The following is a 15,978-nucleotide window of genomic DNA, read 5'->3' on the forward strand; positions in this document are numbered from 1 at the left end:
AATATATACAGATTTTAAAATACACGTACTTCGTATTTCAAGAGCGTGCAGTAAGGCAGTGAACAGAAAAGAGCTGAGAGCCCCCGGCTTCCGCCTCAGGGGAGAATATGGCAAATATCACAGCTATAGTATGTGACGCCCCTTAAATATACTGGGAAGGCGGGAGGTGTCCAACAACTGGAAGGCAACCCTTCCTCCCAGCAAGATGGTATCTGAAATGGGTGCAGTTATGGTGACAGCGCCTTAAATCGGCTGCGCCGTGCACAACAAAGCAATTGGCGGCTTCGGAGCGACTCTGGTATCGCGACGCCGGAGGCGACCCCTGTTTCTTTTGCTGCTTCCCCTGATTTTTATTCTTCCAATTCTGTTTTGGAATATTTGGATGGTTGTCTTTAGTAGACTTTGCTATCTGAGTCTGCGGTTGAGTTGCCGTTTTAGCAAAAGGCTTAACACCCAAACTATTGCGGCCAATGGTCTTATAAGCCTCCGCAATAATTCATGGTAACGCTCGGGGTTTGTCGACGTCTTGGACAAGGCGCAAAGCATTCGACACCTGAAAGTTAACCGCATCTCCCTTTACATTACAAAAGATGAGATCAGCAACTACGTCAAACACTCCAACGAGCCTCATTCTCAACTCGACAGCCGCCTCCGCACTGTGCTCATCCGGAACATGCTTGATCACAGAGGGCAAGACATTCATAGACAGCGCGCAGAAATACTTCGCATATTCTGCTGCAAATACTTTACCCCAAATCTCACAATCTGTTAACTCTGGCAATAAGTCTTTCTGCAAACTAATTGTGAGAATCCTGTGTTTTTCCACAGGAGTGGTATTAGGAAACACTGCTTCCAGTTGGTCAAATTTTTCAGCATGACAATAAGGCATATCGTACTTAGTTTGAGGGTGCTTGCCCATTACTTGTTCCGCTGCAAGAAACATATTGAACCAAAGCCCTATGTACCCCAACAAAAGAGGTATAAAGTTGACACAAGTCGTCAATCGGGGCATTGAGATAACGTGGATATGGTGTGAACCCGGCTAAGACTGGCCAAGTTGCCCCAGGAATTGACAAGCGACCTAACCGAACCGGAGTTACGGTGTGGGGGAGGGTGCCATAAAACCAAACACGATGCTGCCATGGCAAAATTGGAATCTCTTGTGTCCTATATGGAGTATAGTTCACAGGAATCGCAGTATGAGTGTATGTATGAAATGTATCCTCATCTGCATTTATTGCAGGAAACGTGACCCAAGAGTAGAAAAGCTCAAAGGAGAACGCCGAATATGCACTCACCAGAAAGATAACAGACATACGATCGTCTGGTACTCCAAACTGCGTCAGATGACGCCAGAGCGCTGTCCAACTATGCTGAGCTATGTCAATATCACCCATGAGGACATAGAGAAGAAAAACAATTTATATAAATTGCAGTACAACAAAGGGTAGTATTCAAAATGTGAACCTTTTCATAAATCTCATGATTGAATTAACCTATAACACATTCATATAGGTAGGTTAATCCGTCATGCATGTTAACAGGAAAAGGTGTTGAGGGTATTGTGGACAGATACGAGCACTAATCAAGACTTTGGGCGCCATGTTGCGGGAATTCTGCTCATGCACAGAACTATGCGCAGGAAACCAGGACCTAAGTGTATTGTGGTGTACCAAAAATCCACCTCAGTGCCCAGAACCCCTATCCGACTAGCAACAGTGTCTCATTCATTCTCCGTACTACAGCGAAGCTACCAATGAACAAGCGACTTTGGGACCTCTCAGGAATAGTGGGAATCAAGAACACTCTTTTGTTTTTATTCTCATAAATGTCCACAACGTGAGCAATCAGAGACACGGTATAGTTTAAAATGTTTATTTCAACTACGTGCTCAAAGATGGAGTATATTTGCTAACATAAGTGAAAAGATGCATACAATCAATACAATCAACATTGTTACAATTCCATAAAATACAAAGGGAGGAATCATATTATAATGATAGTGGAACCAGGTCTATAGCGCCTTGTGTACCACCCTCCCCTTGCTAGGAGCTAGGTATTATAATAATAGAAGATCTCTAGGTTAAAACCGGGAACCCCATACCTCCAAAGTCAGGTGAAGTGAATCGCATCCCAGATCAGCAGAGCTCTTTGTTGATTGAAAGGTTTTTCCCAAGTGCTAGACTCATGCATGCAGTGCAATATTAAAAGCACCTGAGTTTCAGAAATGAGCAGCTGTGTTCGTGTTGTGTTTAGAGCGTGGGCCGATCAACCTGCATCAACAGCATACATTGTTATTTTAACCTTGAACACTTTGTGCAGACTTGAGGTCGCAGTGTGAGTCTGGAGATGTGAAAAACAGATCGTGCTCATGTGAAGGAAAAGCAAGCAGTTTGTCTTTATAAAAACAGAGATGTAGTGTTGTGTGCAAAAGCAGCAAAATGGCGTTTTCGCAACTAACTCACTTATGCTAATATAGTAATTTGTGCAGGCAGAATCATATTCATCCCTACACTTTTACAGGTAGCATGAACAGGAACACTTGGATGTTTTTCTTTGCAACTCTTCATCGCCAAATAAAAACCACCAGTGCTTCTTTTCTTTTATTTCACATTGTGCTAGTCTCCCAGTGGATTTCCTGTTATATCACGTTTTTTTTTCTATGTGTACCGAAGTGAACAATCACTGGGAACAGACACTTTTATTATTCTACAAATCTTTGGTTTTCTTCATTTCTTCTAGTCGACTCTTCATTCATCTGGTATTTGAATAACACACATAATTATATATTTGTTCCTGTAATTCCTTCATCTCACAATAACTGCACTGTTCTGCTCCTGTATATGTCCTCAGATGAGTCAATATTATTGTTAATGTTCTTAAGTTCTTTTTAAATTCACTGCATCTCTAGGATTATTTCTAAGTGAGTTAAATGAAGGTGTGCGTTTGCTGAGGCTATTTAGGATCAGAAATTGACAAAAGCTTGTCACACTTTTAGTACACTTGTAAGTTTTACCCAATGTTTGTTCGCAATTGACAAAATCACTTCTGACATTCATTGCAATGCTCATTTTTACTCTGTGTATGTTAGTTGATGCATTCGTAGGTTTAATAACTGACAGAAGATATTCACACATTCACTGCACCTGAAAGGATTTTTCTCTGTGTGCATTAACTGATGAATCCTTAATGCAGAAGATTTCCTAAAGGTACTTATACACTCACTACAGTTGTACGGTATTTACAGAGTGTGTGTAAGCTGATGTCTATATAGGCTTGATAATTGACTACATTTATTCACACATTCATTGCACTTGAAGGCTTTTCTTCTGTGTGTGTTCGCTGATGCCTGTTTAGGAATGATAATGGACTACAGCTTTTCAAGCATTCATGGCATTTAAAAGATTTGTTTCCCCTTTGTGAGCTCGCTGATGATTTAATGCTGAAGAGTAAATAAAACTACTGCCACATTCATTGCAATGGTAAGGTTTTTCCCCAGTGTGTATTCGCTGATGTCTCTGGAGGCCTGTTAACTGACTGAAGCTCTTTACACATTCACTGCAATGGTATGGTTTTTCCCCTGTGTGTGTTCGCTGATGTCTGCGGAGGTTTGAAATTTGATTGAAGCTCTTTACACATTCCTTGCAATGGTGTGGTTTTTCCCCTGTGTGTATTCTCTGATGTCTGTAGAGGTTTAAAATGTGATTGAAGCTCTTTGCACATTCCTTGCAATGGTATGGTTTTTCCCCTGTGTGTGTTCGCTGATGTGTTTGGAGTTCTGCTAATGTACTGAAACTCTTCACACATTCACTGCAATGGTATGGTTTTTCCCCAGTGTGTATTCGCTGATGTCTCTGGAGGCCTGTTAACTGACTGAAGCTCTTTACACATTCACTGCAATGGTATGGTTTTTCCCCTGTGTGTATTCTCTGATGTGTTTGGAGGTTTGAAATGTGACTGAAGCTCTTTACACATTCACTGCAATGGTATAGTTTTTCCCCTGTGTGTGTTCGCTGATGTCTGCGGAGGTTTGAAATTTGATTGAAGCTCTTTACACATTCAGTGCAATGGTATGGTTTTTCCCCTGTGTGTGTTCGCTGATGTGTTTGGAGTTCTGCTAATGTACTGAAACTCTTGGCACATTCACTGCAATGGTATGGTTTTTCCCCTGTGTGTATTTTCTGATGTACGTGTAGCTGTGAAATCTGATTGAAGTTCTTTGCACATTCCTTGCAATGGAATGGTTTTTCCCCTGTGTGTATTCTCTGATGTCTGTGGAGGTTTGAAATGTGATTGAAGCTCTTTGCACATTCCTTGCAATGGTATGGTTTTTCCCCTGTGTGTGTTCGCTGATGTGTTTGGAGATCTGCTAATGTACTGAAACTCTTCACACATTCACTGCAATGGTATGGTTTTTCCCCTGTGTGTATTTTCTGATGTCTGTGTAGCTGTGAAATCTTATTGAAGTTCTTTGCACATTCCTTGCAATGGAATGGTTTTTCCCCTGTGTGTATTCTCTGATGTCTGTGGAGGTTTGCAATGTGATTGAAGCTCTTTATACATTCCTTGCAATGGTATGGTTTTTCCCCTGTTTGTATTCGCTGATGCTCTTTTAGGGTTTCTAATTGGCTAAAGTTCTTGACATATTCAGTGGAATTGCATGATTTTTCTCCTGACCGTGTTTCCTGAAGGGTCAGCATAGTTAATAAACTACTTGCGTTATTTTCACATTCCCTGTATGCGTGTTATATTTTGGACGCTTGATTTCCGATTTAACAATAAAATACAAGACTCACTAAATACCTGCCACATTCATAATATCAGTAAGGCTTCCTTGTGGGTGATTGCAACTTTAGATTGGATAATGGCTTCGCATGCTTGCGGGTAAAGCTTAATCTTTGTTCCGGTAGGTGCAAATTGGGACAATACTCTGTACTTTAGAGAGCAGATCTCCGCTTTCCTTTAGTCTTCAGTTGTTAGGCTCCACTTTGTTGTGCTTTTCCCTGGTGCCTGCGGTTTGGCTAGGAAGATTTTGCAATACACCTGGAGCACTGAATGGTGGTCTGTTGCCAGTTTAGATAGTGAAACACTGCTCTAGCCATATCATGATGATGAAGCTACTTGCAATGTGTACAGCTACTCCAAAGAGTGTCCCGGGGCAAAGCACAGGTCAGAAAAGAAAGTAAATCAGTTTGTTTCAAACATGGTAAAAAAGCCAAGTTTTCAACCTTTTTTTAACATTATCATATTGCTAACAGCTCAACGCTGCAATGGGATTTTGTTCCAAGCTATGGATCCCAAATAGACACGAGACCTTCCTCCAACTCTCATACCAGCCTCATGATCAAAGCTGGTGTTGTACGCTTGTTTATACAGCAGGTGATTTGTCAGTTTTGTTGCCTTAATTTTGTAGAGGTCATTTCTTCGTCTTGGGGTGTCGAGGTGCAGAGTTCAGACTCGTATACTCACTGAATTGCCTTTGACTGCTTCTTCCTGGATCTGTCCTCTGCCTCTGATTGCACTGATGTTTTTGGAGCTCCTTATTTTGATAATGTTTTCAGGTTTGATGTGTTATTTTCATTATTCATAATCAATCCGTGCCTTTAAGTCCTATTTTCTATCGGATGCAAAGAAATGCAATATTACTAAATGCAAATGTAAAGAATGTGAATACACAATATTTAACCAGCTGGATAAGACATCTCTTCTCTACCATATTTAAAATTTAGTAAGGATCATTTTATCATACATGGATATTTCAATAAAACTGTGGTTGAACATGTCACATTGTATTTACTTCTGAAAAGGCAGTGATTTACCATTATTGACAGAGTAACTTACTAAAGAAAGGGCAGCCACAGAGAACTCGTGCTACAGGTAGAGTTTTACGTAGATATACATGGACAAGATTTCATTTAAACAGAACAGGTTGTGGAAAAAGAGAGGAATCAGGGAGCGCTGCTGTTAATTTAGTTTTAGGAAGTATCTACCAAAGATAGCTCTTCAGGAAGTGTATAACAAAGGTAACTCTTCAGGAAGTATTTAACCAAGGTAACTTGGAAGTATACATGACAAAGGTAACTTTTTAGGAAGTATATATGACAACGGTAACTCCAGACACCGTCTTCCACAATGCTTTCATGTTCACACTGGATCAGCTCAAATGCCAACTCCCGCCTTTACCTTGCAGCTCATTAAGGGGCTTACTATGAGTGCGATGGCCCTCATGATCGCCGCACTCACGGTGGCGGTCCAACTGCCACCATCCTGGTGGTCTGACCGTCGTATTATGAGTGTGGTGGTGGGACCCCCACGAGGCCGCCACCCCGCGAGGATCAAGGATCCCGCTGTGGAGGCGGTCTGCAAACACCCTGAATATGTTGACAGTGCTGATACCGACATCGCTGAGCATATTACGGTCTGCATATCCACCGCCCTTTTCATGTCGGGAACCCTACCATGAAAAGGATAAAGGACATGCAGGTAAGGGGGCCCTCACAGGGCCCCGGCCGAATCTGCTCCTGGGGTTGCATGCGGGGGGCACATGCTGTGCCACCCCATGGAATTGCACCCTTGTTCCTGCACAGTGTGGCATGCATGACATGGCGCAGGAACGTGCTGCAGGCACTCTTAAGGTGGTGGTATGCTGTTTAGGCTCTCCAATGAGCCTAATACAGCCACCGCGAGACCGCTGCTGCACCGCCGACTCACCCTGGATTTAGGTCATAATCCGGCGGCCGGCTCACAATGGTCTTGACAGTCTGCCTGGTACCTCCGCTGTGGTAGTCCCATTGGAAGACCGCCACACTCGTAATAAGCCCCTAAGTCCCCTTCAACACATTTTACAGCCCTCCTGGCTCAAGCATTTCTGGATCCTTCTAACCTGCAAGACTGGAGCATTATCCTGAGTTGAGGTGGATTTTCTATCAGCGTAATATATATCCATCTCCCTTGAACTATTGACTGATTCTGGCCTGAAAGACAACTTAAAAAGTGAGTCTTTAGTTCTTCCTAAAGTAGGTAAAGTTAAGATCCTGTTGTATTTCAATCAGCAGCTCCTTCCAGGGTTTTCTGTAAAACAGAATGAGGGGCTGATTGCAAAGGCCCGACTTTATATTGCGCACACAGATATGGCAAACAAACGTTAAATCATGTAATTTATTATTCAACAATATCAGTCATTTATTCCTTATAGAGAATCAATCACAACCAATTTTTAACTGAAATATCAAGCATCCAACAGATGTGTGCATATAAATAATTGTTTTTGTTTTTCAACATTTACAAGATATTTGACTTATTGTGGTCTGTCTGAAGGCCAGGATGCTACTTTGTGACTCAACAGGGCTTTGGTAGAGCAGGAGGAGGTGTCTGCTGTCCACAGGTGAAGTGTCATTTCTCCCATCCCATATTTCTTTTATCCAGGTTTACCTCATTCCATGTCCTTCAGCTCCCCTACTCCCCTCAGTCTGTGCACTCACTCTACAGGGTTCATTGTTAGCTGAGGCAGGGGACACACTTGAAGCATGCACATAGCAGATGCAGATAATGGCCTGATAGTCAAGAGGCCACGGTTGGCAGTACGGAGCTCACAAGCTTCATTTCAGAAGCTCACCTGGGAGGTACTAACTGAGGAGGTGCACAGGAAGGGGCCTATTAGCTATAAACAGAGAGAGTGCACAGGTGAGTTCTTGTGAGGTATAAACAGATGAGGTGCACAAATAGGTGCCTATGAGGTACAAACAGACCAGGCGCACAGGTAGGTGCAAATGAGGTTAAAACAGAGGAAGTGAAGAGGCAGGTGCTTCAGTGCCTCTGGGACTATATCTGCTTCTAGGCCCTCTTCCGATAATGCTGGCTCTTGCTCCTTCTACAACACTTGCTGCATACATGGGGCCTGATTCTGAGTTTATCGGACAGGTTATTGCTTCAAACATGACAGATCCCGTCCGCTTTATTACAACTGACACAGGATATAATACACTTTTAATAGGGTCGACGGGATACCTGTCACATTTATGACAGAATAAACCATCCTCCTAAATATAAATCGGGCCCTTGGCAGACATTGTGTCTAGTGTCTTCCCAGTGTTGGAAAGCATCCATTTTATTAATGGCACAGTATTATCTCACTACTGTTGTGGCTTGCAGCCATAAGGCCATTATGAATGGAGTACGTTTTTGGCTCGGAATACCTGTGAATAGTTTAGCAAGAACGTTTAGGAGGGAGATGGGTCTGTAAGATGAGCAGGAAAATGGGTTTTCCCAGGGCCTGTGAATAAACGTTATTACTGTTTCTCTCTTGGTGTCAGTGGGCTTGTCTGTGTCCCCAGAAGAGTTGTTTGCAGCTTATCTTATTTATGCAGAAAGAGTTAGTGTTTTGAGGACTAAGCAGCTCTTTCAACAATGTTTGAAAAAAAACTAGTCAGATGATCGCTGCCAGGTGCAAATCTTTTGCATGTGTAGAATTACACACTAGTAAATGTATTTATTATTTATTTATTTGAAAAGTTGTATAAAGCGCGAATATGACATTTGCGGGTATCAGAGCGCTGTTCATAGAGGCCGAAGCACGCCTGAACATTTTTAAAACAACAAGGAGTAAACCATAAATAGTAAACAAAGTCAGATACCTACAAGTTCAGTTTCTCATATAGTGCAAAAAAAAAAATTTCCTGTAACATTCAGTGAAACAATCATATACTGGCTTGTCACAGCATAGTAGAGTAAATGACAAATCTGTAATCCGTCCCCGAAGTAATCTTGATATTTAGTTCCGAAACAGCCCTAGAGTAAAATAAAAGGTTAACAACCAATCAAAACTACGCAGCAAAATAAACGTTGGGAACAATTTTCAAATCTGTCAACAAGGGGACTAGAGAAATAGTACATTAAGGAGCAGTTAATGACCACTCAGGAAAATCCATTTGGCCTGTTTCTTGAAATAGGCAGTGGGGGGATTGATTCTCAACTCCGTAGGAAGATTGTTCCAAGTTCTAGGTGCAAGGCCGGAGAAAGCACATTTGTACGTACTTTCCTTTTTGAATTTTGGAGGTTTCAAGAGTAGTGTGGACGTACTTCTTAAGTTCGGACCGGCTCCAGAAAGAACAAGCTTGTTCACCAGATAGGCTGGAGTGTTGAAATGCAGGGCTTTGTGTGTGAGGCAAGTTATTTTGAAACGGCTCCTGGCTTCAATAGACCATCAGTGGAGCTGCAAAAGGTCAGGTGTGATGCGATCGTGTGTTTTGGAGCCTGTGATGAGCCTGGCCAATGCACTGAACGTGGCTCTAAGAGGGGCCAAGCTCGCTTTAGGAAGTCCTGCAAGGGTCACCAGGCCATATTCCAGTCGAGATATCACCAGGGATTTTACTGCAGGCTGTAAGTCTTCTGGCGGAAGGAAAGGCTTGAATTTCTCAATTGTGTTAAGATGAAAGTTGGCACCCCTAATGGTGGTGTTGATGTGAGTTTGCATATTAAGGTATTTGTCCAAGGTAATGCCCTATGATTTAGCGGAATCCACCACATGAGGGGTGCAGTTTAGGGCTGTGAGTTGTTTTAGCCATTCGCGGATCGGTGCAGAGTGTTTGTGTGGGGCAATCAGCAGGAATTCAGTTTTGAGGGTATTCAACAAAAGATGGTTCTGGGCTAACCATTGTTGAGTTTGCGAGTGTCACGTTTCAGCCAGGGAGGTGTAAGATTGGCAGCCAGAAGGTATGAATGTACTAATAAGGACAGAGAACTACAAGTCCCATAAAACCTGCAGGAGGGCTCTGTCTTTACTGTTTACTATCTGTCCTACTACTTCCTATATATGCTCCTCTTTCCTGTTGGCCAGTGCTTTTCACTTGTTTTCTAAGGTGCAGTCCGCGTCAGAGGAGATACGCTGCTGTATATCTGCCCGTGTATTCTTGTCGAGGTACCAGGGGATGCCACATTGTGTGATATACACAGCTCCTTTTTCCATTCAGCAAACTTACTACGACGGTCCAACGGGCCTTCTCCGATGGAATGCGAGCTGTGTCCCAGTGGATGGTAAACAACTTCCTGCAATGCAATGTAGGGAAAACAGAAGTGATGCTGTTCGGTGATGCTCCTCTTATTTGGACCTCGGAATGGTGGCCTTCAGATTTGGGCCCCAATCCCGCCCCTAAATCAGTTATAAAAAACTTAGGAATCCGATTAGACCAGGCCCTTAGCCTAAAAGAGCAAGTGACACAGACTGCTGGCTCATGCTTCCACATAATCGGAATGCTCCGGAGGGTCTTTCCATTACTTCCGGACTCTACCCATAAAACTTTAGTCCAGGCTTTAGTGATCAGTCGCCAGGTCTATTGTAATGGGTTCCTGATCTCAGCTAATGACTCCCTACTAAGCAGACTGCAAATAGTCCAAAATACTGCAGCTAGATTGGTCCAGAATGCTCCTCCTAGGTCACCTTCGCGCCCTCTACTAGTGAAGCTCCACTGGCTGGCCATCCGCCAATGGATTAGGTTTAAAGTCTGTTGTATTGTCCACAAAGCACTCCATGATCTGGGCCCATCCTATCTGGCCGACAAATTTATTCCCTACACTCCTTCACGCGCCCTGCGTTCCAGCAGTAAAAATGAAGTACCTATTATTAAGAGGACAAGATTGGGAGGGAAGGCCCTCTCCTACCTCGGTCCTCGTCTCTGGAATGAACTTCCTGACTCTCTCAGACTCTGTTCAGAACATACGACATTTAGGAAATTGCTAAAGACTCTCTTGTTTCCCACTTATTAACTTCGCCTGTTCCTACTCTCCTTCCTACTCTCCTCCTGAAGCGCAGAGATACTCCTTCGGGAGTCGATTCTAGCGCTATACAAACCCAAAAATAAATAAATAAATATCCCGACCTTGATAGAAACTCGAAGCCGCGTTTCCTCACTCGCCGGCAGAGCCTTATGCCGCGGTGTTTCCAAATGTACTTTTTTTTCTTCACGCATTCGCGCTGGAGCGCGATCGCAACCTTTTAACCCGCCAGCTGCGTCTGTCAGCATTTTTAGGCTTACGGCTCGCGTTTGCGCTGGAGCGCCAAAAACGAGTAAATAGCCTGATTTCCTGCTACCGGATCACTACATTCCAGCTTTCTGGACCCTCGCAGAAGCGCTCGTGAAGAAACACGTTGATTTCTATTGTTTTTTCTTTTGGATGTTCTACCCGCAGGAAGGGTGCGTTCAGAACAACATCTTTTGGGTTGTGCTAATATTTTATTTTTGCCTAGATGAGCCGTTGAGAGGCTCAGATGAGAGACAGTCTATCTGGGAGGTCAACAGGGTGTTTATAAAAACCTTATATAACTGGAGCCAAACTATACACGCATCTTTCGGGAGAATAAGAAAGGATGAAGACGGCACTTTCAGATAAGTACTCTTAGTTACTGACTCCCTACACTTTTGTTGAAACTTTATCTTGCTGAAGTGTTGCAACCCTGAACAATCTGAAATAATTCTTTCATATGCAATGTCAAAGAAAAGACTTGCAGCGATAGTATGTTTACACTGTTTGTTGCACATGTGACACTGGAGGTCACCACTAGGGGGTGGTGATAGTCTTTATCAAAAGTATATAAAAAAGCATTCAAATTTTGAATATGTTGCAGCGTGAACAAGGGCACCTTTGCCCGAAACGCGTCGCTGGTTCTGTGGATGAATAAATAACATCTTGCTGACTTTGCTGGTCCGTTCCTCATTTTTGCTGGCGTGGAAGCGGTGTCTGCGAGCGCAGAGCGTGCTAAGGAGGAGCTTTGTTTCCATATGTGAATGGAAGTTGATTTGCTTCCGTAACGGACCCCTTCACCGTAAACCGACAGCCGCCATCAAATCGCTGTTCTTGGATCTCTTGTGGGAACTACAGCGGCTGTCCCCAGGTTAGCTGGAATTGAACCGAGAAGTGCTGGCGGTTGGAGCTGCCCCACAGGGTCCCGTCGGAGGACGCGGAACACGGAGCGGTTCCCGCCATCCACGAGTGGTGAGTCTTACAGCAATATTACCCAGTGGTGAAGTTGTTAAGCAGCATAATTGATGCAGGCACACGAATCACGTTTGCCTGCTACAATCCGAATCCACAACAGAACTAACAACATGAACGAAGAGGAAATTGATAAATTGCGGGAGGAAGCCGCTCTTACATTGTTTGATGGGACTGATAACCCCCCAGGTCATGACAAAGCACCATCGCAAAGTGGTACTAACAAGGCACAAACGAGGGATTTAAAATTGTTGTTTAAAGAGTTGGAAAAATTGAGCAAAGCAGAATGCACTAAATGGTGGGAGCATAAATCCTTGAGTAAATATGAGGAGGTTGGTCGTGTCCCCCGGGGATTGCGCATTCTCTTGGCGCCTAGTTTCGATAAACCAGATCCGGCTATGCTACAAGAATGGGGAGAAAGCAATCTAGCCGCGTCCATGAATCTCGTTTGCATATTCATTAAATACGCTGCCAGCGATCGCACAAAATTGTTAGAGCAAATTAAAACAGTTGAAATGGAAATAAATGCTTGCCCGGATCCCCAAGAGATTAAGAGACTGACAGACATTATGAATGAACAGTTGCGCAAACACGAGGAAAAAATAAAGACACGAAAAGCCACCGAATTCACTCGTGATGCCGATGACTATCGCTATGGCAGGATCTTTACATTCTCACGCAAGTATAATACGGCTAAAAGACAAGCGTATACCAAAAAGAAAAATGCAATGGGAAATAACGCTAACAACACTATGACTGCCTCTAGCACCAACACTACGGCACCTGGCACTGTCAACAACGAAAGCAATGAACCGAGCAGCGATATCTCATCTTTACCAAGCTTATCTAGTGCAGACTCTTTATCGTCTTGTTCTTCCAACTCTGATTTAAACTTAATTGGACTGGAAACACTCAATCTCCAGCAAGAAATGGATTTTGTTGTGGAGGAGAGGCTCCAAACCCTGAGGTCATGGCAACCCAACTCGCAAACAGGCAAAGGAGGAATCAACGTCGGAAAGCACGACGGTGCAAACGGAAACAACGCCGGTGCACAACAACAAAAAAAGAAGAAGAAAACATGGGGGAAACGCCATTAATGGACAACACGATTATCAATCTTTCCAATGTTACCTTAAACAAGGCAGAAGAACAACTACTATCATTGGGATTGAACTATTCACCTGTACAGAGTTTTAATTATGCCATGACCAGGGTGTATTTATTTTGTTTCATAAGGAAGCTAAAATTGAAAAAACATTTTGCCTTGAAATCCGTCAAAGATCTCAGCAAAACGGACAATTTACGTGATGAAAATGTGCTTAGCGACATTAACCAACTATGTGCTGCTGACACACACACCCCTTTTTAGACGCTAATGACTTGATCGACTCTTCCAATAATTCGGAAATGGATCCTGATGAGGCCACGCAAAGTCGTTTAAGAAAAATATCCATTTCCCAAAAGGGTGCTGGTCTGAGTCCATTTCGGAGCAAATCCAAGTACATTCCTCTAATGCCTAAAGATGCAATAGACATTTTCCACGACTGCGTTACCAACGACATCAAAAAACTTTATTCAAAAGTGAATAACAGACATCGAAAAAAAGAGATACATATCAAATGCGCTTATGACAAGTTGATGAAAAAATTCGCGGAGAATCACAAAATCGTGATCAAGAAATCGGACAAAGGGGGTAATTTGGTAATTTGGCCCAAACAGGATTACATCAGTGAGGCCAAACGCCAACTTAACGACCCCCAATGTTATATTAAAGCCCCACACAAAGAATATGAGAACGCTAAATGTAAACTACAAAAGATGTTAGGCCAATGGAAAAGAGAGGGCTTAATTTCATCAGAGGAATACAAATTTATGTGTATCAACCTTCCTGTTTTGCCATCTCTTTACCTTATCCCAAAGGTACACAAAGCTGTGCAACCAGTACCTGGCAGGCCTATAGTGTCGGCAATTGGTAGTGTGGGTGAAAAAGTTGGGGAATAGATTGATTTTTTTCTCCAAGACTTTGTAAAACAACTACCTAGCTTCACACGTGACACCAGTGATTTTATAAGTAAAATTGCTACGATTGAATGGGATAATGATATGTGGCTCATCTCACTAGATGTAGAGGCGCTTTACACAAGCATTGACCACGAACAAGGACTTTCAGCAGTAAAGCATTACCTTTCCAAGCGATCGATTGTATATTACGAACACAACAAGGTCATCTTGTGTCTCATGGAATGGTGCCTCCATAATAATTTTTTCTCTTTTGGCAAGGAGATCTTTAGACAGCTTAGAGGGGTGGCGATGGGGGCCTGCTTCTCTCCCAGCTATGCGTGCTTGCACGTTGGCTGGTGGGAGGAGCAGGTCCTCAATGTGCACCACAAAGCATGGATGGATGGCCATGTGAGCTGTTTCTTGATGTACATAGATGATATTTTTATAGCTTGGAGAGGTACTAAAGAGGAAGCCCTTTCATTTATTCAAGAGATTAATAATAACTCCCTTAATCTCAACTTTACTGCGCACATTGACAAGAACAGAATCCAATTTTTAGATGTTGAGGTGTACGTTACAAACCGTACACTTAATACCACTCTTCACAGAAAACCCACTGCGGGCAATGCCACACTGCACGCAACAAGTATGCACCCTAGACACACCATCTCAGGAATTCCCTATGGCGAGATCTTAAGGCTGAAGAGGATCTGCAGTTCTCCTTCTGATTATGATTCATGCTTAGGAGAACTTATATTACGGTTAAAGGCGAGGTGTTATTCTGATACCATCCTGAAGACAGCCATCGAAAAATCTTTATCTCGGACCAGGGAGAGTCTCTTTCCGATGATAACTCCTGTGGCTGAAACCCCCATCGTAACAGAGCCTCAAGTTGAATGTCCACGCCTGATCACTACATACAGTAGAGAGGATAGAAAAATTAAGTCTATAATTAACAAGAATTGGCCTATCATCCTTAGTGACCACATACTTAATACCAGATTGCCTGCTTCCCCTACTGTTACCTTAAGACACGCCAAAACTATGGGCAATTCCCTAGATAGAGCAGCTCCTGAGCTCAAAACTAAAATACCTTGGTTACGACCTGCTCGAGGTTTTTTCAGATGCTCTAGCTGCCGTGCTTGTAAATTTGGTACCACTACTACGCATTATTCCACTCCCTTTAGCACTATCGCCAAACCAATTTTGGGTAACTTCTCTTGCAAGACAGACCATGCTGTTTACGTCCTGACATGCACCTGTGGGCTTAGATATGTTGGCAGCACTAAGCTCCAGGTGCATGTCCGGATATTGCAGCATTTACGGGCAATATTACATAGTGACCCGGCCTATCCGGTCGCCCGTCACTTTAAAAGGGTCCACAATAATGACCTGACGTGCCTGAGTTACTTTGTTATTGGGGCAGTCCCATTTCTTAAAAGAGGGGGTGATCGTTAACTTCAGCTCAGGAAACTGGAGACCAAATTCATTTTAGAGCTCGATAGCCGTTGGCCGAACGGGCTCAATAATATCGAAAAAATGCATCATTTTTTGTAGTATATGATTCTATATATCTTAATACTGCAGAGTTTTGTTTATTGGTCGATCAGTTTTCTCCACTTCTGGTGCTTTTTCTCCTAGTTAGGTTCCCTATTAGGAGAAATTAAATCTAGGCATAATTAGTGAGCCTTTTGATGGTAAAAACATATGATTATATTGGATAAAGATCTTACTGTGAAATTTTCTCTGTAACGTACACTTCTATTTCTTTATATGTATATTATAGTTTTGTATTTATCATTGTATTTAAGTTTTTAACTTATTTCCCTTGATGTTTACATATGAACTGTTTTATACTGGAATATTATGAAATCTTTTTCACTTTTTCTATAGTATTTTAGATTAGTTTATAGTGTGTCATAACATGTATTTGTTTATGGGGTATGGTACTATTTTTACATATACCCATTTTTAACTTTTTGATACTTT

The 15,978-nt window shown here is 42.7% G+C and overlaps 1 protein-coding gene across 1 annotated transcript; it reads right to left on the minus strand.

Annotated features, from left to right (window-relative positions):
• Nucleotides 1–2,025: 2,025 nt before the first annotated feature.
• LOC147737443 (uncharacterized) lies at nucleotides 2,026–4,894 on the minus strand. The gene has a single exon (XM_086929730.1). It carries the CDS (start codon nucleotides 4,698–4,700, stop codon nucleotides 3,381–3,383), a length of 1,320 nt encoding a protein of 439 aa, XP_086785856.1. The 5' UTR covers nucleotides 4,701–4,894; the 3' UTR covers nucleotides 2,026–3,380.
• Between the last annotated feature and the right edge of the window lie 11,084 nt (nucleotides 4,895–15,978).

Source organism: Lissotriton vulgaris, chromosome 1_1 (assembly GCF_964263255.1).
Source record: "Lissotriton vulgaris chromosome 1_1, aLisVul1.2, whole genome shotgun sequence".
In the NCBI taxonomy this organism is placed as follows: Eukaryota; Metazoa; Chordata; class Amphibia; order Caudata; family Salamandridae; genus Lissotriton; species Lissotriton vulgaris.